At 36.1% G+C, this 25,243-nt stretch overlaps 1 protein-coding gene across 3 annotated transcripts in view; it reads left to right on the top strand.

The window, feature by feature from the left end:
- Positions 1-24,926, top strand: part of ZCWPW2 (zinc finger CW-type and PWWP domain containing 2) — a 136,958-nt gene extending 112,032 nt beyond the window's left edge. For all 3 annotated transcript variants that reach the window (XM_046003579.1, XM_046003578.1, XM_046003577.1), the window contains 4 exons: positions 13,727-13,785; positions 15,007-15,074; positions 20,886-20,992; positions 24,279-24,926. In XM_046003579.1, coding sequence (XP_045859535.1) covers positions 13,727-13,785; positions 15,007-15,074; positions 20,886-20,992; positions 24,279-24,440 — 396 coding nt within the window. In that variant the 3' untranslated portion in view covers positions 24,441-24,926. The remainder of the gene's footprint in view (positions 1-13,726; positions 13,786-15,006; positions 15,075-20,885; positions 20,993-24,278) is intronic.
- Positions 24,927-25,243: the final 317 nt, after the last annotated feature.

The following is a 25,243-nucleotide window of genomic DNA, read 5'->3' on the forward strand; positions in this document are numbered from 1 at the left end:
TAGTGTCCTTCTGTATCTCTGACTACAGTCTTTAGTTTAAAATCTAATTTATCTGATATGAGAATCGCTACCCCGGCCTTCTTTTGAGGCCCATTGGCATGAAAGATGCTTCTCCATCCCTTCACTTTCAGTCTGGGTGTATCCTTAGGTTCAAAATGGGTCTCTTGTAGACAACATATGGATGGATCCTGTCGTTTAATCCAATCTGCAACCCTGTGTCGTTTTATGGGCGCATTTAGGCCATTCACATTGAGAGTGATTATTGAGAGATAGGTTTTTATTGACATCATGTTGCCTTTGAAGTCTTTCTGTCTATAGATTGTTTCTATATTTCTGTTCAATGATATTCTTAGGATTTTTTCTCTTTTATAGGACCCCCCTTAATATTTCCTGCAGTATCGGCTTGGTGGTTGCATAGTCTTTTAAGCCTTGCCGGTCTTGGAAACTCTTTATCTCTCCATCCATTTTAAATGTCAGTCTTGCTGGATAGAGTATTCTTGGTTGCCTGTTCTTCTCATTTAGTACTCTGAATATATTTTGCCAGCCCTTCCTGGCTTTCCAGGTCTCTGTGGAAAGGTCTGACATTATTCTAATGGGCTTTCCTCTGTATGTAAGAAGCTTCTTTGTCCTAGCTGCTTTTAAGAGGGTCTCTCTTGAAACATAATTCCCCATTCTAACGATAAGGTGCCGTGAGGACTTTCGAGAATCTAAAATCTTGGGAGGAAATCTTTCTGCCTCTAGTACATGAACGTTGTTTCCATTCGTGAGATTGGGAAAATTTTCATAGACAACTTCTTCCACTATATCTTCTAGACTTCTTTCTTTTTCTTCCCCTTCAGGGATTCCAATAATTCTGACGTTGGAACGTTTCATGGCATCGTTTATTTCCCTGATTCTGTTTTCGTGGCTTCTGAGCTGTTTGTTCCAGGCTTCCTCCTGATCCTTTCTCTCTATCTGTTTGTCCTCCAGATCACTAATTCTATCTTCTGTCTCAGTTACCCTAGCTTTTAGAGAATTTAGATTGGATTGGAACTCATTGAGAGCATTTTGAACATCATCCCTGGTGGCTTTCAGTTCTGCCCTAACATTGTGAACATCATCCCTGGTGGCTTTCAGTTCTGCCCTAATCAATTCTGTTTGGTCATCCATGGCTTTCTCCAACCTAGCTATTGCCTGGATAATTGTTAGTCTGAATTCCCTTTCTGACATATTGTCTATGTCGATAGCCATTAGCTCTGTTGCAGAAGGCCCATCCTCTGTATTTTTCTTCTGTTGGGTATTCCTCCTCCTAGTCATTTTGGTAAGAGATGACTAAACAGATGCAGCTGGACTTATCGATTGTGGTGCAGTCAATGTGCACCCTGGAACGCTTCTGTGCAATCAGGATTCCCCACCCAAATGAGAGAAAAAAGAAAAGAAAAAGAAATAGAGAAGAAGAAAGAAAAAAAAGGGGGAAAGAAAAAAGGAAAAAAAAAAAGAGAGAGATAGGAAAAAAAGGGAAGATAAAAGAGAAGGCTCAGCCCAAATGGGCCACAAGGTAAGATTTGTGGAGTATACAAACAAAAACAGACAGACAAAAAGAGTGATAAAAGTATATGACAAGAGAAAAAAATATGTATATATAAGCAAAAAAAAAGGGAAGAACCTCATCAGAAAGAACCCCAAGTATAAGGTTTATATATTATCAGGACAAACACAAATTCACAGAAACACTGACAGAAGGAAAAATTGGGAGAATGGTTCTAGATTCTCAGTGTGGGTGAGGAAGGTTATTTTGATTCTTCCTGAAAGTATCTTGATGTTTTTGTTAAGGGACTCAACTTTCCTAAGTTACAGGGGGATTAGAAACTGGTTTGCCTATAGGGGTACCATTGATTGGGGAAAGGGGATTACCTTGAAGTTTAACTCTATATGTATAGTAGAAAATAAAAATTAAAAAAGAATAAACTAGACTAAACTAAGTTAAAATTTAAAAAGAATTAAAAAAATAGAAAAACAAAAGAAAAACACGGGTGTATGTATCAAAAAGTTCAGGTTAGAAGGTTATTAAAGAATTTGATGTACTGGACATCTCAGTGTGATGGTAAATAGGTTAAAAAATTATCTGTATGTATAAAAAAAAAAGAACCAGAATATTGGTAAAGAGTTAAAAATAAAAGTTGTATTTATGAAGTAGTGGTGATTGTTCTCTTGTAGTCTTTTTTTTTTTTTTTTCTTCCTTCCTGGTTGGTTTTCTGGGGGAGGGGCCTGCCACGTGGGTTTTCAGACAATGATGTTCCCTGAGTTAGGTCCTCCCGCTCCCCTCAAGGGGGTGAGCTCTTTTTTTTTTTTTTTTTCAGGAAACTGTTTTTTTCAGCCTTTTGTTCTCTGGGGGTTTTTATGTTCTTTCATCTGCTTTCTCTCGCCTTGACAGCTTTTGATGGTTTTTGGAGGTTTAGAGGAGAGCAAACAGCACCCCAACCTCCCTCTCAGAGAGAAGCCTCAGACTGTTTTGCAAAAGCTGCTGGCAGAGTCGGTTCTGAGTCACTGTCCCTGGGGATGCAGGAGCTCCTCGTTGTACCCAAAACCAGGGCAGCGGTGGCTGTCTAGGCAGCTCCAGACCTCCAGAGAGGTTCCGAGCAGAGATCGCACACTGAGATTTTCCCGCTGTCCCGGGCTGGGAATGTCTGGTTTTTCCGGCTGCCAGAGCTCCAGGCTAGCGCCTAGTAGCACCTATCCCAAGGGAGGGTGTGGGACGCGCGCGTTTCAGGATTGCCGTCTGGCCAGGCTCCCAGCCCCTCGCGGGAGCCAGACCCCACTCGTTCTCGGCGCGCTGGCATTCAGGTGCACTGGCGGCTCAGGGACGGAGACCTGATTTCTCGCCGCACTCTCTCTGGCTCAGCTCCAGGGGAGGCTGTCCTGGGTCCGGGGACTTAGGTCCCTGACCCTAACTGCCCAGGTTCCCACTATTACCCCCCGCGATCCTTTGCTGTTTGTTTTTTGAGTGCTTTCAACCAGACTCCAAGTTAATGCTGGTCCCCAGACGCAGAGCACTCTCGTGTTGGGGTGTTACTTTCTGATCGGTCACCTCTGGTGGCTCCCTCCCCCTTTTGTTTATCTTCTGATATCAGTCGGAAGTTCCCAGTCTGCTTTACCTGCCACTGGTGTCTTCTGCTCCTGTAGAGATCCAGACGTGTATAATTCTGATCTCAGGCTGATTTCATGGGTGGTCGGAGTTCTTTGGTAGGTAATCAGCTCACTTTAGGGTACAGGTTGAAATGGTGCCTCCTCCTACTTCCCCGCCATCTTGACTCCCCCCTGTTTTTGTTCTTTTTTAAAAATTTATTTACTTATTCAAGAGAACCCCCAAGCAATTACCCCACTAAGCATGGAGCCTAGTTGGGGCTTGATCCCAGGACCCAGAGATCATGACCTGAGCTGAAATCAAGAGTTGGACAATCAACTGACTGAGCCACCCATGCACCCTTAAATCTATATGCTTTTTCTCTTGTTAATCTGTTTTTTTGTTACAGGGGCCCCACTGGAGAAATTAGAAGGGTAGAGGAAAAAGATATTTTTCTTCCCTACACTGCCAGTTATTCCAATACCATTTATTGACTAACAAGTAATGTTTCCCTTCTTTACTCTTTTTTATCTTCAATATTTGCCATGTTCACCATGTGACATATGACATTTAATATGTCAGAATGCCTACTTCTCTATCTATTCATCTATTGGGTCTTAAATTTCAAATTGCTTTAGTTGTTGTTTATCTTTTCTTTAACGTGTATATTTGTGATCCTTCATTAGTATAATCTTTAAAAATTGTTTTCATAGTTCTTATCTGTTTACTTTTTCAGATTGTATTGTGTCTTTGCATATGTGTGTATATGTATAATGTATGTATGTATTTTCTCTATATTATGATGTTTTGACATTTTGAAAAATCTTTCTGGCTGGGGAAGAACTGCCCCTTACCAGTAGCAAAGGATACATCTTTCATATGCAAATCAACCAGTTCTAAACCCTTATTCCTCAACTAACTTCTTAGCAAACTCTGAAATACTAAGCCAATATTTCCATTGCCCTCAGTCATCCCATAATTGAATACCAGGCAACTGGTGACCATTCCTATAGGCCAGAGCCCTCCAGAATTATTGAAACTAGCCAGTCCTGAACTGATCCCCCTACCTTACCTTGCCTTTCCCATGGAAACCCCAATAAAGGCACAATTTAAATAGTTTTAACTACATACAAATGAACTTTAGAATTATACAGTTGAAGCCCAAGAAAAATTGTGTTGAGATAATGATTGGTATTGTAGAAAATCCATGGGTTAATTTAGGGAGAAATTATGTTTATAATGTTAAATACACCCATGTAGAAATACAACTTGTCTCTCTGTTTCCCTTTAGTTTTTTTAATGTAGAATTTTACATATTTCTAATTAAGACTATCTCAGATAGTATTACTAATTAGAAAAGGATCTCTTTGTCATTATGTTTTCTCATTTTTTTGGCTTATATACAGAAATTATGTCTGTATGTATGAGTATCTTTTTTATTAACACTTTGCTTTTATTAGTGCCAAGAGTTTAACTTGTAACACTTTGAAAGACAAAATTCATGATCACTGTCTTGATTTATACATTTATGTATGAGGAAATTAGGCTACTATATTTTCTGATGAAAAAATATTTTTCCCCAAAATTATTGCAAAAATTCTTCATAATAAGCAGTAAATTTTCATTAGCCCTGTCACAGGATAAGTTGCCTACATTTTATGACTAGATGTCTAGATATTCATGTTAATTAATAAGTTTGCTATTAATATGGAACTCATGTACTGCAACTCACTTGATTCACTAGCTTTATATCCTTCCCCAAAGATAAATATTATAATAGATCCCTACTGCTGGCTTCTAGCCCCAGGCAGAGAGAAATCTCTGAAAAGAATAGTAAGCAGAGGAACCCCTTGGGAAGAGTCACAGTCAGAATTCAAAACTCATTTAGTTTCCTTTTGCATTCTACTCTGTGGGCATCATTCACTTTTTAGGCCAGTGTTCCCTAGACTTGAATCATTCAGGTATTCTGTCACCATTTTGCCATTAACTATACTGTTAGTTACTATAGTTTTCTTTCATTTGGCTTAACTTTTTCTTAATTTAACTTTTTAATTGAGGTTAAAATTTAAACACTGTGGAAGATACTAAGTGTAGAATTTCGTGAGTTTTTCTTAAATATATATATATACACTCATGTAACTACCATCCCTGATCAAAATAGATAATATTTTCTTCACCCAAAATCTAAATTTTAAAATGTAATTGCACTATTTTGTTGTGCATTTGCATTTTTAAAATACATAGAAAAATATATTAATATATATAGAAATTATCCATTTATCACTTTAAGTCATCCGTGGAAATCTTATCATAGAAAGTTATTTTCATACTAATTTCAATTAACTTGTACTCAAAACATGGAGGGTAAACTGCACCACCACAAGGCAGTGTTGTGAAACAGACTTCCGGAGGAGTGTGTTGTTGTTGTTGTTGTTGTTGTTGTTGTTGTTGTTGTTTTTAAGATTCTGTTTTTAAGTCATCTCTATACCCAGCTTGGGGCTTGAACTCAAAACCTGGAGATCAAGAGTTGCATGCTCCACTGACTAAGCCAGCTGGGGGCCCTTGGGGGAGTAACTTTTAACATGGTACTCTTTAATAACTCAGTAACTAAAGATGCTTAATTAGGTTGCAAGGTTTACTTTTATCTTGAATTACAATCTATGGGAATTCTATAGGTTAACTATTAGCAGTAAAATACAAAATTAGACAAAATGGATTAATCTTGGATATTCAAAGCTTTTTATGTACCATTTATGAGAGCAAGCAAAGGTCCCTTGACTCAGAATACCTGTTTTCTGGTGTGGATGACTGTATTTGCTCTTTAAATCTTATTTATTTAATTAAATTTTTAAATGCAGTAATCTCTGCACCCAGTGTGGTGCTTGAACTCATAACCCAAAGATCAAGAGTCACATGGTCTTCTAACAGAGCCAGCCAGGCACCCCTGCTCTTTAAATGTTAGGGGTGGGGGGAGTTTACTTTGGGATTTATGTATTTGCTTAACCCTTTCTTTGCTTTGACTTTCAGCCCATGGATCTGACTTTAGCCAGATTGATCTCCTCGTCATTCTCATAAGATGAGCAGTGGGAGTGGGAGGAGCCTGAGGGATAGAGGAGAAATGTGTCTTCAATTCTGTGAAGGCTGAGAGAGGTGATGGAGCTGGAGAAGAAAAATTTGAAGATAGCAGAGACTGGTTTGTAGGGTTGAAGGAAAGAAGCCATCTTTATAACAGTTTAAGGTCACGCATAAGTGTTGATGTAGAAGCCATGGCAAGTTATCCAAAAGATCTAGCTAACATAATTTATGAATGTGGCTCCATTAAACAGCTCTTTTTCACTGTAGATGAAATAGCTTTATTTTGGAAAAAGATGCCAGCTAGGACTTTTGTAGCCAGGAAGGAGAATTCAATGCCTGGCTTCAAAGCTTCACAGGGTAGGCTGACTCTCTTGTTAGAAGCTAATGTACCTTGTGACTTTAAGTTGAAACCAGTGCTCACTAACTAATCAAAAATCACTCAAGAATTATGCTAAATTATCTATTCTGCCTGTGCTCTATATATGGAACAACAAAACCGGGATGACAGTATCTCTACTTATAGCATGTTTTACTGAATATTTTAAGCCCACTGTTGAGACCTACTGCTTGGGGGGTGGGAAAAAAAAGAGAGATTTCTTTCAAAATCTTACTGCTTATTGACAGTGCACATGGTTGCCCATGAGCTACAATGGAGATATACAATGAGAGTAATGTTGATTTCATACCTGCTAATGCAACGTCCATTCTGTAGCCCGTGGATCAAGGGCTGTAATTTCAAATTTCAAGTCTTATTATTTAAGAAATACATTTCAAAAGGCTGTGGTTGCCATAGAGAGTGATTCCTCTGATGGATCTGGGCAAAGTAAATTGAAAACCTTCTGGAAAAGATTCACCATCTAGATGTCATTAAGTCATGGGAAGAGGTGAAAATATCAACTTTACAGGAATTTTAAAGAAATTGATTACAAACCTTATGGATGACATTGAGATATTAGGACTTCAGTGGGGGGAGTAACTGCAGATATGGTAGAAATAGCATGAAAACTAGACTTAGAAGTGGAGCCTGAAGATGGGACTGAATTGCAGCAAACTCATAATAAAACTTGAATGGATGAGGAGTTGCTTCTTATGGATGAGCAAAGAAAGTGGTTTCTTAAGATGGAATCTACTCCTGGTGCAGATGCTGTGAGGATTGTTGAAATGGCAACAAAGGATTTCAAATATAGCAAAGTTCGTCGATAAAACAGTGGCAAGGTTTGAAAGGATTGACTCCAATTTTGAAAGTGCTATTATGGGTAAAATGCCTTCAAACAGCATCACATACTATAGAGAAATTGTGAAAGGAAGAGTCAATTGATGTAGCAAACTTCACTGTTGCTTTATTTTAAGAAATTTCCACAGGCACCTCAGCCTTCAGCAATCACTACCCTGATCGGTCAGCAGCCATCAACATCGAGGCAAGACCCTCCACCAGGAAAAAGACTAGGACTTGTTGAAAACTCAAATGATGGTTAGCATATTTTTTAGCAATGAAGTGTTTTTTAATTAAGCTTTGTACATTGTTTTCATAGACATAATGCTTTGCACACTTAACAGAGTACAGGATAGTCTAAACATAATTTTTATATGCACTGGGAAGCCAAAAAATTAATTTGACTGACTTTACTGCAATATTCACTTTGTTGCAGTGGTCTGGAACTGAACCTATAATATCTCAGGGGTAGTCCTGTATGTCTATTCCAGGAAGTCTTCCTTCAAGACCCTATGTTCTCCTCTTGCTAAAATAACCAGTGACTTTAGGAAAAACTATGTGCTAGCATGAATTGTTTGCAACAGACTTGGATTTTAGAGTCTCCAAATAGAGGTCAAATAATCAAATTTGCTGGTACCATTCAATGAGATAAACAACTGTGACATAAATTCTGCTTTTCACACAGGTTTTATACTCCCTGGACACCCTGTTTCCATTAGCATTTAGTTGTTTGTTTGTTTTTTTTAAATAAACTAGTCTTTTTTTTTTAAAGATTTTATTTTTTTATTTGATAGAGATCACAAGCGGGCAGAGAGAGAGGAAGGGAAGCAGTCTCCCTGCTGAGCAGAGAGCCCGATGCAGGGCTTGATCCCAGGACCCTGGGATCATGACCTGAGCCAAAGACAGAGGCTTTAACCCACTGAGCCACCCAGGCGCTCCTAGCATTTAGTATTCTTAATCTCTTTATAGATATGAGAGAAACGTGTCCTATTAAAAAAAAAAAAAAAACCTCCTGTTTTTATATGTTTTATCCCTGGTGTAGATAGTCAAAGACCATTTTAAAAAAATTAAATCCAAGACTTTAAAAATTATCAGTGATGTAGCTAATTGCAGAGTTTCTTGAAGTGTGCTGTTACTTGTATCCTCAGCAAGGATTGGGAGGTATTAAAAGAAAGTCTTTCATGCCTTCTACTTAAGGTGGTCTAGTGGTCAACTTCTATTTTTAGGGAAAATACTCTCCTCTGTCTCAGCTCAATGCTTGAATACAGACTCCACTGTTTTCTCTGCTAAGCCCCTCAAAACAGAGAAATCCACAGTACTTTAGTGAGAACTTACACATGGCTAAAGGTAGTGCAGGGGACAGCAAGATATTTATAAGTCATATTGCCAGGCACTGATCTCTGATAAGGTCCAAATCTCGCAGGAATACTGAGCTCTACTAGGAATGACTGGACTGGAGCATATGGTAATTGAGTGACATTTATGTAAGAAGCACTAGATTTGTGTTCTCTCTGTTAAAATCTTGTTTAAAATAAGGCTAGAAAATGATTATTTTCATTTTTCCCCTTTTCAAAGAAGAGTGAAAACAATCATATGTAGGCCCAAAGACTTAACTTTATTATTTGTACTCTCTGGATACTCAGATTAAGTGATAACCATCATTTACAATGCTGCATAAAACTAGTTATCATCCTTATTCCAAGCAGGTTTTCCCAACAGATTTTCCAAAGAGAAATGAGAATATTGGCTTTTCCTTCTATATGATAACTTTTGACAAGGAGTTTGTATATATTATTCAAGGCACAGATTCACGTTTGGAAATTTTGTCAAAATAGGCAGCTCTTTAGTGATCAGTGACTGACAGTTACTCTCAATGGAAGGTTACAAAACATATTTATGTCTTCTTTTAGCATAAAATGCTAAATCAAAATTTTATGCCCTCAGATTTAACACAGCCAACAAAGTTCTTCTTCTTAAAAATAAAATGATTTTCATTTAGATGAATAGTGACTTAAGGAAATGGGCAACATCAAGTCACTTAATGAAGATTATATAAATCTGATGTAAACACAATTCTTATAGATTATATGTCTTTGGTGACTAAAGGCAATTCTACTATTTGCCATTCCAGCCAGCAGTCCTAATTATCATTAAATAAATATTTTTTTTCAATAAGTGGCATTTTCTTTCTCTACATATGCCTCTTGTAGATGCCTCTACATCTAGCAAGAAAAGAATTAATACTTGCTTTGGTTTCTGTAAAATCAATGACAGTATATAGCATTGTGTTTGTATCGATGTGTTGTGGGCTAGACTAAGGCCTAGAAAACTCTAGTTGGGGTAGAAGTCATCTAAAGAACTTATTTACATATGGATTTCTGAGCCCTACTCCCTGAGTTTCTGATTCAGTAGGCCTAGGATGGGCATGAGAATTTGCATGTCTAACAAACTCTCAGGTCTTGCTAATTCTGCACACAGCGGCACTACACTGAATAGCATGAGCCTCAACAAGATAGGAGAATCAGCTGCAACACAGGAAGAGAAGTAGAAGAGATGACGTAGATAAAGATTATAGTATCTACTTGTGGGTTGAATAGTAGTCCCCAGAAAAATACATTCTCCAGCAACTTCAGAATATGACCTTATTTAGAATTAAGGATCTTTGCAGATGTAATTAAGGTAAGGATTTAGTATGAGGTCATCCTGGATTAGTTGCGCCCTCATCCAATGACAAGCATCATTAAGAGTCTGTCCATAAGAGGCAGACTTCTGTCCTACAGAACTATAAATAAATAAGTTTCTGATGCTTTACAATTATGTTACTTTGTTAGGGCAGTCTTGGGAAATTAATGGACTCCTATAAGTCCAACCATACCAAAGTGCCAACTTTTGTTATATACTCTAAGGAAAAAGGATAGAACTCTGACACTAGCCCAGTGGACTAGTGTAACAGGTTGAACAGTGACTGAACATTGACTAATTGTTGGGCACTCTTAGATACCTTCTGGGATGTTATTTAATTTCACCTTATCCCCAAATGCTCTGAGGTAGTTATTTTTTTTTAGCAGTAGTTATAAAAGAAAATCCTGAAACCCAGAATGGTCATTGAGTCAGAAAATACTTACTGCCTACTTTATACCAGACTCTTGCTAGATATTCCAGTGGTTAGTGATTTACCAGAAGTGATACAGCTAGTAAGTAGCAGGGATTAAATTCAGATCATGATCCTGTCATTCCAAATTCCATGCTCTTCTCCATCATAGCATATTTTATCAAGGCTTGGAGCTGGAAAGTACAGGGCATTTGGCAATACTGACTAGTTCATTTTGGCTGCTGTGGAATATTTAAGAAAGTAGAAAGGAATTTATTATCTCTAACAGAAATCTTCCTGATTTATGGTAGCTATTTAACAGTGTTTCTTCCTATTAATACCTATGAAGTAGTTTGTACTTTGTTACTTTAATCTTATTTCTCCTTGTAGCAACTCTTTCACTTTATACTCAAATGGGCACATAATTTATGTGATCATGAATAACTAGATAGAAATAATAGCTCTACATTGTCTTTGGAGATGTGGAACAATGATTTAGACAATAATATTTCCATATACTTTTTTGCCTTATTTACTTTTATGTGTATATACATGAAACAAGGATGGAAAAATATTTGAATATTACCTTGTGGTTGCAGATCACACACACACACACACACACACACACACACAAAACCCCACACACAAAAAACCTATGATTTAGCATCATCATATGAATTCCCTGAGTGTTTCATACAAACTTCTTTTGAATGGTTATTAAGGTATTTAAGCTGTTTAATAATGCTTTGAGAGTTATTAAATTCAACCTTCATCTTATTATAGTTAATGCTTTTGAGCATACAATGTGAATGGCACTCTGATAACTGCTGAACATTTGATATGTTAAAAAAAAAAAATTGTTCCCACCCTTGCAGGGTGGATGCTTGATTCAGGATCAGTAAAATTAAGATCAGTGTAGCTGTGAAAGATTTAGACAAAATGGGCTAAGAAACTGCTCACTTTAGCAGGTTAAAGCAAAAAGACAACTAAAAGGAGCTAACAAGCATTGAGGTGACAGTTGCATTGAGGTTCTGTCTTAGGAGATGAGGGCAAATTAGATGAATTTGTTAAATGCTTAACCACGATGGTACAGAATGGACAGTAACACTGGCACTATTTTTTTTTCCTAGTGATATATTATTTTTTATTGTATCTTTCTCTGAACACTTATTCATTCATTTATTCCACAACACTCTACATGCACCTATGGTATGCAAGGTTTGGCATGGAGACAAATGTATTACCTAGTGAGAAGATAAGTCACATATACCAATAACTAAAATGTGAGACAATAATTCTGATCTAAATGACATAGATCAGAGATCATGGGTAGGTTCATGGGAGAATATAATTCTTCTGCATCTATGAATTGATTACAAATTTTATTCAGCCATCTTTTGAGTTTTGAGTTCTTATTTTATTGCATTTTAGCCAGTGACTGTGGTCTGTAAAATAGATTACTTTAATACTTGGAGGCTTCCTTTGTGACCTAGTAGGTGGTCAAATTTGTGAATGTTTCAGGCTTGAAAACTATGTATTCCTTAATTATTCAGTGCTAGGGTTGATTTGTGTTTATTAGACTAAATTTATTATTTGTGTTGTTGAACACTCCTGTTTCTTTGCTAATTTTTTTACTTTATCACCTTTGTATGAGAAGTAAATTAAAATACCTCATTTTAACTATAGGTGATTAGTTTCTACTTGTGATTCTTTTCTGTTTTATATATTTTAAGGCTGAGATTCTAGGTATATACAGGTCAGGACTGCTGAACTTTCTGGGTATATCATTTCTTTTAGCATTAGATAATAACCCTTTTTTAATCTCTGATTATGCTTTTTTCTAACAGTAATACTACTACATTGGGTTCTTTTTATTAATCATTGGTGCATTCTATTCTATCTCCTTACTTTCCATTTTTCCATGTCACCAAATTTTTTAAAAAATTATACCTTCATTGAGATGTAATTTATTCGCTCATTTCAAGTTTGCGGTTTGGTGGGTTTTAGTATGATCACAGTTTTGCAATCAATACTACTAATAAATTTAGAACATTTCTTCATCATCCCAAAGGAAACCTCATACCCATTAGCAGTCACTACCCATTTCCCATCTTCCACTAATCCCTGACAACTACTAATATATATCTGTCTCTATGGATTTGCCTTTTTATGGACATTTTGGATAAGTGGTGTCATACAACGTGTGGTCTTTGTGTCTGACTTTTTCACTTTCCACTTTGCATAATAGCTTCAAGATTGATTCATGTTTTAGTATTAACATGACTTTGTTGTTTTTAAAGGTCAGATAATATTCCATTGTATGGATAGACTATTATCTATCCATTAGGTTGGACATTGGGTTGTTTCTACTTTGGAGCTATTATGAATAATGCTGCTATGAACATTTATATGCAATTTATTATATGGACATAATGCTTTTATTTCTCTTGGGTATAAACCTGGGAGTAGAATTGCTGAATCATAAGGTAATTCTCTGTTTAACATCTTGAAAAACTATCAAACTGTATTCCAAAGTGGCTCTATTTCACATTCCCAACAACAATGTGTGGAGGTGCCAATTTCTCCACATCTTGCCTTTGCCTAGATATTAAAATCCCAAACCCCTTTGGCGCTATCCTAATATGCATTTTTTGTAGGCCGTAAAGGCCATGTCACTTCCTATCTGTATACATTTGCACTCCTCATGTTTCTGGCATATGTGTAGTTCTTTTTCCTCCTTTAAAGGTCATGTATGGTTCAGTGGGTTAAGCCTCTACCTTCGGCTCTGGTCATGATCTCAGGGTCCTGGGATCAAGTTCCACATCGGGCTCTCTGCTCAGCAAGGAGCCTGCTTCCCTCTCTCTCTCTGCCTGCCTCTCCGTCTACTTGTGATCTCTCTCTGTCAAATAAATAAATAAAATCTTAAAAAAAAAAAGTCATGTATGTTTTAAAACTTAAAGATTGTTTTACCTAGTATTATTATATGTTTGTGAAGTGAGAAGGGGGAGTGGATGTGGGAGAGGGGGACTCATGTTGGATTAGTCTACTATACCTGAAAGTTGAGTAGATCAGTGTAATTGTAGTGACAATGAAGCGGTTGACTTGGGGTTCCAAGTCAACTGTTTGAGACCAGTGGACCAGAGTTTTTCTTCTGTACTAAATTACTTAGACTGTATAGGACCCATTATCTTACTGAACTCATCTAGTCCCATTTGAACTAACTTGTCTTTTTGTTATTTTATAGATGCAAGTTTCCAAAACCACAACAGAAAAGAAGAAGCCCAAATTTAGAAGAAGGAAAAGGTACTTTTGTTTTACTGAAAAGTATTATGATAAAATTGAAATGTATGTATACATTGGATTAATTACTATGACATTTCCCCCTGATTCTTGATTCTTTTTCTCTAGGGAAACATCAAAATTTTCTAGAAGAATTAAAGATGATAAGAATTAAGAAATAAATTATTTCTTAATAATTAAAATAAATTATTTTTAAATTTATAAATTTATTTAAAATAAGTTTTAAATAATTAATTAATTAATTAAAATAAATTATTAAGAAATAAGAATTAAGGTGATAAGTAGTAGTTTTAGAGTATGGAGAAAGTTTTATGTTTATACAAATATGTTGAAGCAGAACTAGCGAAGATTAATATCATGTGAGCAAGCAGATGAGAAGCAGGTGTTTGGTTTAAAAATAGTGCAGACCAGAAACGGGCCTTTATAACGAGCTGATAAGCCACTGATGACAAGTTTTAGTGTTTATCATTGAAACAACCACACAGTTTATTTATCTGTTTTTTTGAAGAATGGTGATCAGTGCTGTATTAAAAGGAGTCCTGCTCAAAGACAAAGTCTGAGTCCGATATGATAGTCCTTCTCTTATTCTTTGTCCTTCTTCAGAGGATGAATAATTAAATTTTTAAAAAGGCCTTACTGTCTTGTCTTAGTTATACTTCACAATAACCCCATCAAATAGGAAGTATATCATAATCATCTTTATTTAAAAGATGAAAAACTTATGACTTAGAGAAAGTAAGTGGCTTTCTCAAGATCTTATGGTTAGAGAAAATGCATTTGAACAAATGTTTTCTGACTTTAAGTCAGCAATACAGTGTCATGGGAAAAGCATGGATTTTGCAGCCTGACAGAATTTAGCTGTGTCATGCTCAACATTTCCTACATTGTCAAATTTCTCAATTTCTCAGAGCTTCAGTTTCTTTATAAAATGAGAGTAGCAATTCCTTAGTAGGTTTTTTAGGGGAAGATTACATGAAAAAGCCTATATAAGGTACTTGGTAGATCATTAGTGCTTTTCACGAGATGAGAGCTTAGATCAATATTACTTCCTTTTGGTTTTTTCACTGTATCATGCTGCCTTACTGTATAAACCAACCAAGGAAAAGTACCTCAAGATAACGAAATATATTCATAATTTATAATTATCAATGAATATGCAAAAATGGCCATTGAAGTATACATGATTGATCTTTTGAAACTAAATCTGTCAAATTCTTTTTCTAGGAAAGCTATTTTAAAATGCTCTTTTGAAAATGTTTGTTCAGATGATGCCTTATCAAAGGAAAACATGGGTATGTGAAGGCCTCTCCTGCTTTTAGTTCCTTTACTTCTATTTAATTCTACCAAATGTAGTTGTGATTTTTGGAAGAAAAAAAAATGTTGATGAGAACTGTTAGTGGGTCATTTTGGGTATTGATTTACATACTAGATCTCTTCAGTTGTCTTTAGGTTTCTGTTCCCATAAATTAAATTTTCTCTGGCTCTTTCGCGTATTTAATTTAAAAAAAAAATAAAGCACCAGTGGCTGTGGGAGGAAATACCCACATCAATACATTAAAATCCAGACCTCTCCATTCGAAAATTATTGGGGTCCTCAGGGAGCCAGAGGGAGAGAAAGAAGAAAAGCAGCAGCGTGGGGCTTCCAGCTGAATTAATTGCCGTTGGTATTAGAACACAGTAGGGAGAATGTGGAATGCAGGGAGAAAGTTTTCGTTTTCAAAAGCGCTTTACTCTTCCTTCATTTTCGTTAGTCTTGAAAAGCAGGCAAATGCTTATTTGCAAGATGGAACTTTGGCAACCACGCAGAGGTTCCAAAGCCCATTAACCCCTAAGAAGTTATCCACGCCATATTTCCTTTCCTTTATGGCCACCCCCAGGTTCTATGGCACTGTGTTTCAACTGACTAAATAAGCCATTCATCTTTAGTCTTATTAAAAGAAAGGAAACAAGCCTGAAGGACAAAGTAGTTAATTTTTTAAAATCTTTTGTTCCTCTCCTAAACCACTACAAAACTCTATTCTTTCTATCTCTTCTTAAATTTATTCTGCTGCTACTTTCCTGCTAACTGAGGTGCCTTTTCTTGGCTATATTGTCCTTTTGCCTCACATGATTACTTCAGATATTCCTGTAGAAAGGCAAAAAAGTCAGTTTATCCCTGGACTGAATACTCACTAGGAGACCTTGGTACCACAGCTGAGGGCTCCAGTGCTGGGATCCTTTCTGCCTCTGACTCACAGGGGCTACTGAGGAAGAAAGCCATCATAGCCAGGAATCCGTTGATTGGAAATCACTCTGCTGCATAAATGAGTGAATACATTTCCATAGTTATCCACTGACACCCTTTCAGGAGTCTCACATTCTGTGTGGCTCTCAAGTCTCAATAGTTAATTGTTCAGATCTTTAACCTGATCTGTGTTTTACTCCTTTATCCTATTTCAAACAAATAAGAAGCATAAACATCTAGTCTGCTATATTCTTTGCAAGAGCTGACTACTTCTTGAAAGAGTGATTATTTTTCAGTAAATTATCCCCGCCTCAGTTTTTTACCCCTACCCATATTTCAGTGGATCCCTTGATCTAAGTCTCTGAAATCACTCCTTTCGTTCTTGGCTTGAGGTAGCATCAGTTCTAGATCATGTGAAAATTGGAGCCATTTTCCTTATACTCCCAGGTGCTAAAATAAAGTCTCCCATCAGCCTACTGCCCAGATTTGCTGTTCCTTTCTGGGTTATAAACTCTACCCTTTGCTTTTCTCTCTTCCTTAATTAGAGGTTGGAAGGAGAGCTAATTAAGTGTAGCTACTTTACCTGCCCAAGTGTCAGTTGCTTCATCTGCGATAAAGACATGCAGTAAAAGCCCTCTTATCCAACAAGGAGAAGATTTCTGAAATTAATAGAAGAAGTTGAGGAATCATTAAATAATTTACACTGTATGCCCATGGCTATGCAGATTTAATCTAAGAAACAGCTATTTGTGGAGCATATCTATGTTTGGGGGGAAATTACTACAAGGAATATTATGAATTATGTTTGTATTGTCCCTCTACCTCATTTTTCCCCAGTGTTTAGGAACAAGAAAATTCATCTATAATGATGAAATAATAATACCAATAGTAATAATGATAGCCAACACCTGTAAAAATTACTGTGTGTCTTCACTTTATATATATTTATTTAGCCCTTGTAAGATCGTAAGAAGTAAATAAGGTAGATATTATTTTATCTCCCATTTTATAAATGGGGAAACCAAGACACTTCAAGAGGTTGTTATATGGTTTTTCTAAGTCACATATCTTCTTAAAATTAAAGTGTGCACCTGTTTCCTTGGTTGCTTTGAATATCAGGAATCGTAAAGCTAACTATATTGGGTTTTGGTACCATACTGATAACTGACCTAAGCAATTTTAAGATTTCATACCCCCTTAATGAACTGATTTGGGTTTCTTTTTGTCTTTGGGTATTCATCATTTGTTTTGTTATTTCATTGTTTTTTGTTGGGAAATACCTCACTTCTTTTTGGGTAGTAGACAGTCTATAAAAGTTTAAATAGATAAAAGATTGGCATATTACCCAGCTTTAACTGATAATCTGTGGCATTCATTAATAAATTAGCAAAGGATATATTCATCAGCCACCTGAGACAAATAGCCATGGAAAAGGATGGCTAATACAGGAGAGTTCTGGATCATGAGGGAAGTCCTGGGGGAGCATGAAGACCTCAGGAGTAGGAGCTGGGGCTGGGAGGTAGAAGAGGTGACAGGGAGAAAGGTGATTTCTTGATGCTCAGGACAAACTTTGCCCATCTACTCTTGGTTTGGAGTTACCCTTAACCTCTAGACTAAAAGGTGGGGGTGCCCAACATGCCCCTTTCCTGGAAAACTTGCCTCCTATTTCTGTTTTTATCTCCGGGAATGGTGCTGTCTTCTTCATTACTTTCTAATTTGTATTTTACTCATCTCTACATTTAAATTGTAAGCATGCAAGAGGAGTGTTTGTGGTTACTTAATAATAAAACAAAACCCAAGTACTTTTTCTTCTTCACCGTCTTCCATAAGAATGCCTTCAAAATTTCAATATTGAAATGACCCTGAAAGTTTACTGCAGATGGTATTTTTCAATGCCAGCTTTGAGGTAGGTAGCCTTAAACATTTAGTAGAAGAGTAAAGATTGGAGAAAACTCCATAAATGTACATTTGAAGACTTTTAAAATAGCAACTGATTTATTGAGACCAAGAGTAAGTTACTTCTCATCAGGATGGAAAAAATAAACAGATTATTTTATAAAAATGCATTTTTAATAGCCAGATATGGACTTTGATATAAAAGACACCTTTTTCTTACTTTTAAAAAAACTTTCTCTTGAGTGATGGAATAACTGTAACACTACCACTTTACTCTAAACAACAAATTGAAACAAGTCCCAGAAACTACAAGATAATCAGTATTGATAGAAGATGATTGGTCATGCAATCAGCAAAGGCATTCATTCTGTCCCTATCTTTGGAGGATATCATTGGCCAATTTTGATAAGCTAGTTTGTAGATTACTGTAACTTCTGCTTCTTAAGAATTATTTTTGAACTTTATCAGTTTACAATATACGAATACGTATTTAGAAAAGCAAACCTCCCATTGCTCTAGCAGCAGAATTTGACATCAATCAAGTCAGTGTTATGAACCCTGGTTGATTTATGAAGTCATCCATTACTTTGTCTACCCTTTGATCAAAAGGCAGTGTACATATTTTTCCACATCACTTGAAAATGGAGGGCCTACAATGCCATTCAGCAATGACATTCATTATCATAAATTGATTGTATTTTAGCCTAGCCTTAGAAATATAAAGATGTTTGCGTACCATTTTTCCTTTACAGCATAGCTCAAAATCCATCTTCTCAACAGTGCATTAAATGTCAGTATCAATTTCCATAGACTCAGAATGTAAAGTAGGAAAACACAATTCTGTGAGTGGGACTGGAGAATCAGTGTGAAGATAATCACAAGTAGTTGTCTGTCGAGTAACAGGTTACTAAGTAGGAAATCTATCATAAAGAGAGATTAACTCCATTAACAAAATTGCTTCAATATAAATGTACATACCTCTAGAAAATTCTGATTCAGTAGACATGGGTTGCATTCATGTTTTTTTAGTAAATTCTCCATGTGATTCTTATGCCTATCAAATTTTGAATACCATTGTTTTAGAATATAATAGCTTAAATTCTGTGTTCTCATGCGTTAGCAATTATACAGAAACACATAGATATGTGGACACATCTAAAAGGTTACAGTTACAGTTTTTGTTGTGTTTTTAAACACAGGAACTGCTTCTGTGGTATGCAAATGGCTTATCAGAAAGATACTTTCAGACTGTTTTGAAAGAAGTCTTCATAGAGAAAAGATTGGCTGGAAAGAGATGATGGCCAGGAAGGTTCATTGGTCTGTGCCTACTCTCTTGAGTCCCTTGCGCTTAGTGGGCAAATAATTGATATTATTTGAATATTGAATGAACATAAAAATACTTGGGGCAAGTGAAAAGTATTGACAGAAAATCTATTTTTGTAGATAAAATTGTAATGTGAAAAATGTTAACTAAAAATTGTTCTTTTATACTGTAGTGACAACCAAGAAAGGGAAAATTTTCTATTTCATAACCTCCCATGACTTTATTTAACACTATTATTTTAAAATGTTCTAGCAAAATTTTAAAATTTCCTTCTTATGAGTAAAATATAAGAGAAGGGAGACTCTAATAAAATATCAGTTCTTTTGGACTAGAGGAAAGGAAACATAAAACTTTTCACATTAACAATCTCTGTTTTTTACCTTCCAACATGCTTAGTTTACAAGGATGTCAGGGATTCATATATCATATGCACTCTTCCTAAACTGATTAGTTAGAAAATTTTAAAATATATTCAATAATTAGATTAAAACTTAGTGCTAAGAATGCCTTGCTTCCAAATTCATTGAAAATATTTTAGCTTGATAGCATATGTCCTGTTTCGGTCTATTTTCAAGTTCCATGAAATTTGAGCTGCTCTACCTAGTGTGATTTTTGGTGACCTGCCAAAGAATGGTGGATAATAGGAGGTGGTATGTCAGATTTTTGTCACCAGAGTGGAAAATGATGGGGTGTATATTCATGGCCTTTATCTTTGAATCATGTTGCCTTTGGAAGGACTTCTCAGATGCTCCATCTGTCTGTTGTACAGGACAGCAGACCACACATGGTTTCCTTGATTTTTACTTCAACAAGACTGTATCAAACAAAAATGTTTATTCTATTTAAGTCAGGATTTCAACTGCATGTTATTAATCAGTAGTTGAGTCTATAGTTATGTACTAGTAGTCTATTTCTTGTGTGGGGTTATTATTTTATCTCAGCAAGTTCAGTGAATTCATGTCAAAGTGTACACACACACACATGAATTTTGTTTTAGTGTGGTATTTAAAATATATATCTACATATAGATATAGCTGCAGAGAGATATCAGAGTAAGCAGTTAAGATGTGTTGGTATTTGAATTAGGAAAAGAGTAGCCTGTGTTTAACCTGGCCACTTAATTACGTGGTTTCCCCTTTTAAACAGTAAGAGTTTACTGTAAGGATGACAAACTGTGGCCCACAAGCCACTTGCTTATTGTAAATAAAGTTTGATAGGAACATAGTCACTCTCGTTTGTTTAGGTACATGTGTAGAGTTTGGACTGTAGCAGCAGAATTGAGTGGTTGTGACAGTAACCACAAAGCCTGCAATATTTACTCTCTGTCCCTTCACAGGAAGAGTTTGCTGACCCTTGGTTTATAAAAGCAATTTAGTTTGTCCCTGATTTAAAAAAAAACAAAACAAAACAAAAACCACTTCTAGTGAGCTTTTTGTGATCATGGCAAGAATATCACCTACATTTTTAAAGGAATAATTGAAAAATATTCACCTGGAAATCCATAATTACGTTGCATCTGGCAGAGGTCACATGGGAAAATCATACAAAATATATTTATTTTTTATCTTGTAACATTTAGACAGTTTTCTCTTCGGGGACGTTTAAGCTTATGGATTTGATGGAATTAAGATGTAACATTTTTTTACCAATGTCTTCTAGTTGTCTCTGAGACCGAAGTTTTACTGAAGGAGCTGGAGCAAATGCTACAGCAGGCGCTAGACCCCACAGGGGCACCTGATGAGCCCGAAGAGGAGCATGGAGAGGAGGTAAATGCAGGAGCGAAGGTAGCCTGGTCGTCGTGATCAGGCCTAAACGACAACTTCAGATTCTTTCAGTGGCTGGCATTTTTTCTGGATATACATTTTAATTATATGGAGAACTTCTACTCCCTTCTAAAATTTGAGTCCTTGGATTATCCTGAAGTGAATAATAAACTAGCAGCCTATTGAAAAGTCAGAATACACCTATCAGTCTTTGAAAAAAAAAAAATCTGTGAGCGGAGGAGCTCTTTGTGTTTCAGGTCTCTGAGGGCGACATGAAGAAAGAATGGAGGAGGGGCTCATAGTAGCTGATGGGGCACCACAGCAGACAGACCTTTCCACTACTGCCGATCTTCACAGTCAAGAGAAGACAGGCCAGGCTGAGAGCAGCTTGCTAGGACATCTGCCCTGTCTGGTTCAGGCACAGGGACAACCTCTGTAGGGACAGACCTCATTATTAACACACCGGAGGTAGAATTTTCCATTTTTTTTTCTTTTGGCTACCTATGTTGGGCTAAGTAAGTGTGTGCTTACTTTATTCAGTATTTGTATGTGACAACATAAATTTTAAGTTGGTTGACAAACTGCTCAGCACATCAGCTCCAGGTTCATGCAAATAAAACAAGGGCACAAGCCCAGGTGATTAATAGAGAACAGCAGTGGGTTAGGTGTGAGAAAAATAAGTCATAAGACAGGCACTTCCACAAGGCAGTACAGCTGTTCTCGAAATAGGGAGAAGAATGGCAACAAGAGGTCTGTACCCTTAAGGTTTCATTCATTCTCTCATTCATTCATGTAGATACATACTGTGCCTGGAGTCGAGAGAGCACAGTGGTTAGGAGTGCTCACTCTGGAATAGAATATCAATGTCCCAATCCTATCCCAGCCACTGACGACTCGTGTAATTTGGCACTGTTCCTTATCACACACCTCAGAGGATTTTTTTTTTAAATAAGACAAACCAGGAAAAGTACTTTGCATAGAAACTGACTTCTAAGGTTAGCTGTTATTATAGATGAGAATTGGCAGTGGCAGTCACTGGAGAGAATAAGAGCTGAGATTTCCTTACTTCATCTCTTTTCCCACATTTTCACTTTGAGCAACTACCCATTCCGGAGCCTGTCTCTTCTCAGATGCTGAAAAAGGTGAATTTGTATATGGACAAGGTTGTTTACACACTTTGGCAGACTGCCCAATTGCATGATTTCATTCAGGACTCCAACAAGAAAAAAGATGATTCGTAAACACCTCCCTTCTTGTCTTAGAAATCGGAATATACAAGATTTACAGTTAAAGAGATCAATACGCTAAAAGAAAATAAAATTAATGCTAAAAACTCTTACCAACTTGAAAAACATAGCTTGCTTAATTAGCACCAGCAATATCAATCTGTATTTGAATTTGCATGGTTGCAAATGCCATTTTTCCAATTAGAGTTCCTTTTTGAAAAAACTCGTTTTCTCTGTATAGATCCTACCCTCCATAAAACCAGAACTATAGATTGGTGACATATATATTATAACTATGTAATTAATATACAAATTATTTTTTCCTAGCAAATGAAACAAGATCTGTAGGTTGGTGACATATATATTATATACATGTAATTAATATAGAAATTATTCTTCCCCAGCAAATGTGTGTTTTGTTGGAGCACCATATGGTTTTTGCAATGTATTTTCAGTCTTTGCAGTTTGTCTTTTCAAAACTCCAGCCAGGTTGATTTTTATAGAGATGTCCTGGAGCTTTTACAGCCACAGAATTGGCTTCTATTTTACCATTATAACCAGTAACGTGATAGAACAGAAAATGACTTCTGATTTTTATTTCTTAAGGTAAAATACATAGTTTCAGTGTATTACCAGGCAGGAGCTTGCTTTTTGTTTTAGATTCTTGTAATATTTTATGCTTTCAAAAGCCATTGAGGAATTGTAAAAATTAACCATCTTAACTTGCTGGCAGGTAGTTGAGTGCCCCCTGCAGACTGGTTCATAAGCCCTGAGCTTTGTAAGCCTGGCATTCACACCAGGTTCAGTATATTTAGGGCCTTGTTCACTTTTAAATGAGGAGAATAGCAATGAAACCAACTATCAAAGCTGGAACAATTTCCAGTTTAAAAGAAATGATCACCTCAGGGGTTTCTTTTTTTCTTTTCTTTTTCTTGCTTGCTTTTTTCTAAGTTAGTGGGGAAAATTAACATGGCCTCCAAAGTTAACACCACTTAAAACTGGAGCTGTGTTGTGTTTGCAGGAGAAAGTGGTCTCTTACAAGCTATAACCTCCGCAAAAGAGCCGCCTGATAATTTTAATGTTCTGAACATGTTTGTTCTCTGAGCAGGTATTGTTTGAGCTCTTTCCAAAGTTGTAAATTTGATAGTGTTTTCATCTGTCATTTCACGTATGAGGATTCAGGTTGATTACTCTCAAACACTTACACCAATAGGTGAGAGTAGCAACATTAAAAAAAAAGAAAAGCATACACACGGATAATCAAAATTCTTTTCGATTTGTCACTGAAATGTTTTATGAGATTATTTTCCTTAGTAGAGTCTCCTTCCTAATTACACTCTTCTTTAGCTAACACTGGTTGTCATGCCCCAGCTTTGCAAGCAATGGGAGGGAATTAATATCAAATTTTTATAAAATCTACCTGAATTAGATAAGCCATATATAAGTAAGACAGAGTTTAGTGAATAATTATTTATATTAAAAGGTACATTTTTGATATGTGAAAATACTTGTATAAATTATTCTTTTTCTTCATTTAATGGAAGTTCACTCTATCTTTAATGAAACTTGAAGTTATAAATCTCGTGTGTGTTTATAGATATTTGCATTATTTTTACTAGTGTCCCTTCCTACTGAGCTAGACCAAACGATGGCTATTTGTAAGTAATACAGAGGCTTATGAGAAGATAGCCACAGAAATTGTGACTTAAACAGTTTAAAGTTGTATTCCCTATAATGATAACCTTAAAAATAAATATAGAAAACAAATGTAGAAAAATTCATAGAATGAAATGTTTCCCCAAAGCTTAATATGAAAACTAAAAATGTATAAAATTGGGGGAAAGATATAGGGCCCGAATAGTCAGTTCTTCTTATATTAACACATTTACTATACATTCTGCTCCACATGGGGATCATTATTTGACTACCAGCATAACAGAACGCTTTGTGTCACTGCTGTGGTTGTGGAGTTACTGACTACTTTACACTTTGTTCAAATAATTAAGCCTGATCTTCCAGTAAATTTGACGTAGTTCTGATGAATTGTATGGTTATTTTTACAGTTATCTAAATGCAGCTCTGAAGTCCCAGCAGGCAGTCCATTCGAAAACCACTATGAAGAGGACTATCTTGTAATTGATGGGATAAAATTAAAAGCTGGAGAATGTATTGAAAATATAACTAACAAATTTAAAGAAATAGATGCTCTAATGTCTGAATTTTAGGGTGTTGTATATATTTTCAAAGGCTAGTTATAAAAACACTTACATGTTTATATTTTCCCAAAAGTCAAAAGCTTGAAAATAGGGAAATAGGTGTATGTTATACCAAAGCTGATATTTATAATAACTTCCTATTTTATACTTTGAGAATAGCCATTGTTTTGAGAACCAATCAAATGGTACTTAGTAATAAAAATTTAGGATATAAGAAGCCCTGATATTTGTATTTATAGATTTTTTTCTTGTGTGCCTTAGTTTTAAAATCGTTTATAAACTTACTACACAAACACATGCTTTACAATGATTTATTTAGGCCGATTTATTTAGGCCGACGCTTTACAATGATTTATTTATTTATTTATTTAAATGTGGCTATTTAGATGGCTGTCGAGGCTATTATAATTCATATAGATAATTCAAGTGTAGTAGAGACATGAGAATGTATATTCATAGTGGAATTAAGCTACTACAAAATAAAAGGAAATAATAAAAAAAAAGTACTGTATAATAGAGTTGGTGCTTTTCTCAGAGGTGTCAGTTACCTTTTATGGGAAATAATCATTTCAACTCCGATTCCCAAAACTGATTAACAGGTCTCGGGGAGGTGGGGAGGCTGTAGACAATCAGAATCCTGGATGCTTCCCCTATTGAATCAGTATCTCTGAAGGTGAGGATGGGAAAATGTAGTGGAACACATTAAGAGATAAGTATATTTTTACTTAAAAAATCCATAAGCAATGTAGGCAGGCAAAACGTATATCATGCAACATCACTCCCTTAACACTTCCCTGCAACCCCATTCTATA

Source organism: Meles meles, chromosome 4 (assembly GCF_922984935.1).
Source record: "Meles meles chromosome 4, mMelMel3.1 paternal haplotype, whole genome shotgun sequence".
Classification (NCBI taxonomy): domain Eukaryota; kingdom Metazoa; phylum Chordata; class Mammalia; order Carnivora; family Mustelidae; genus Meles; species Meles meles.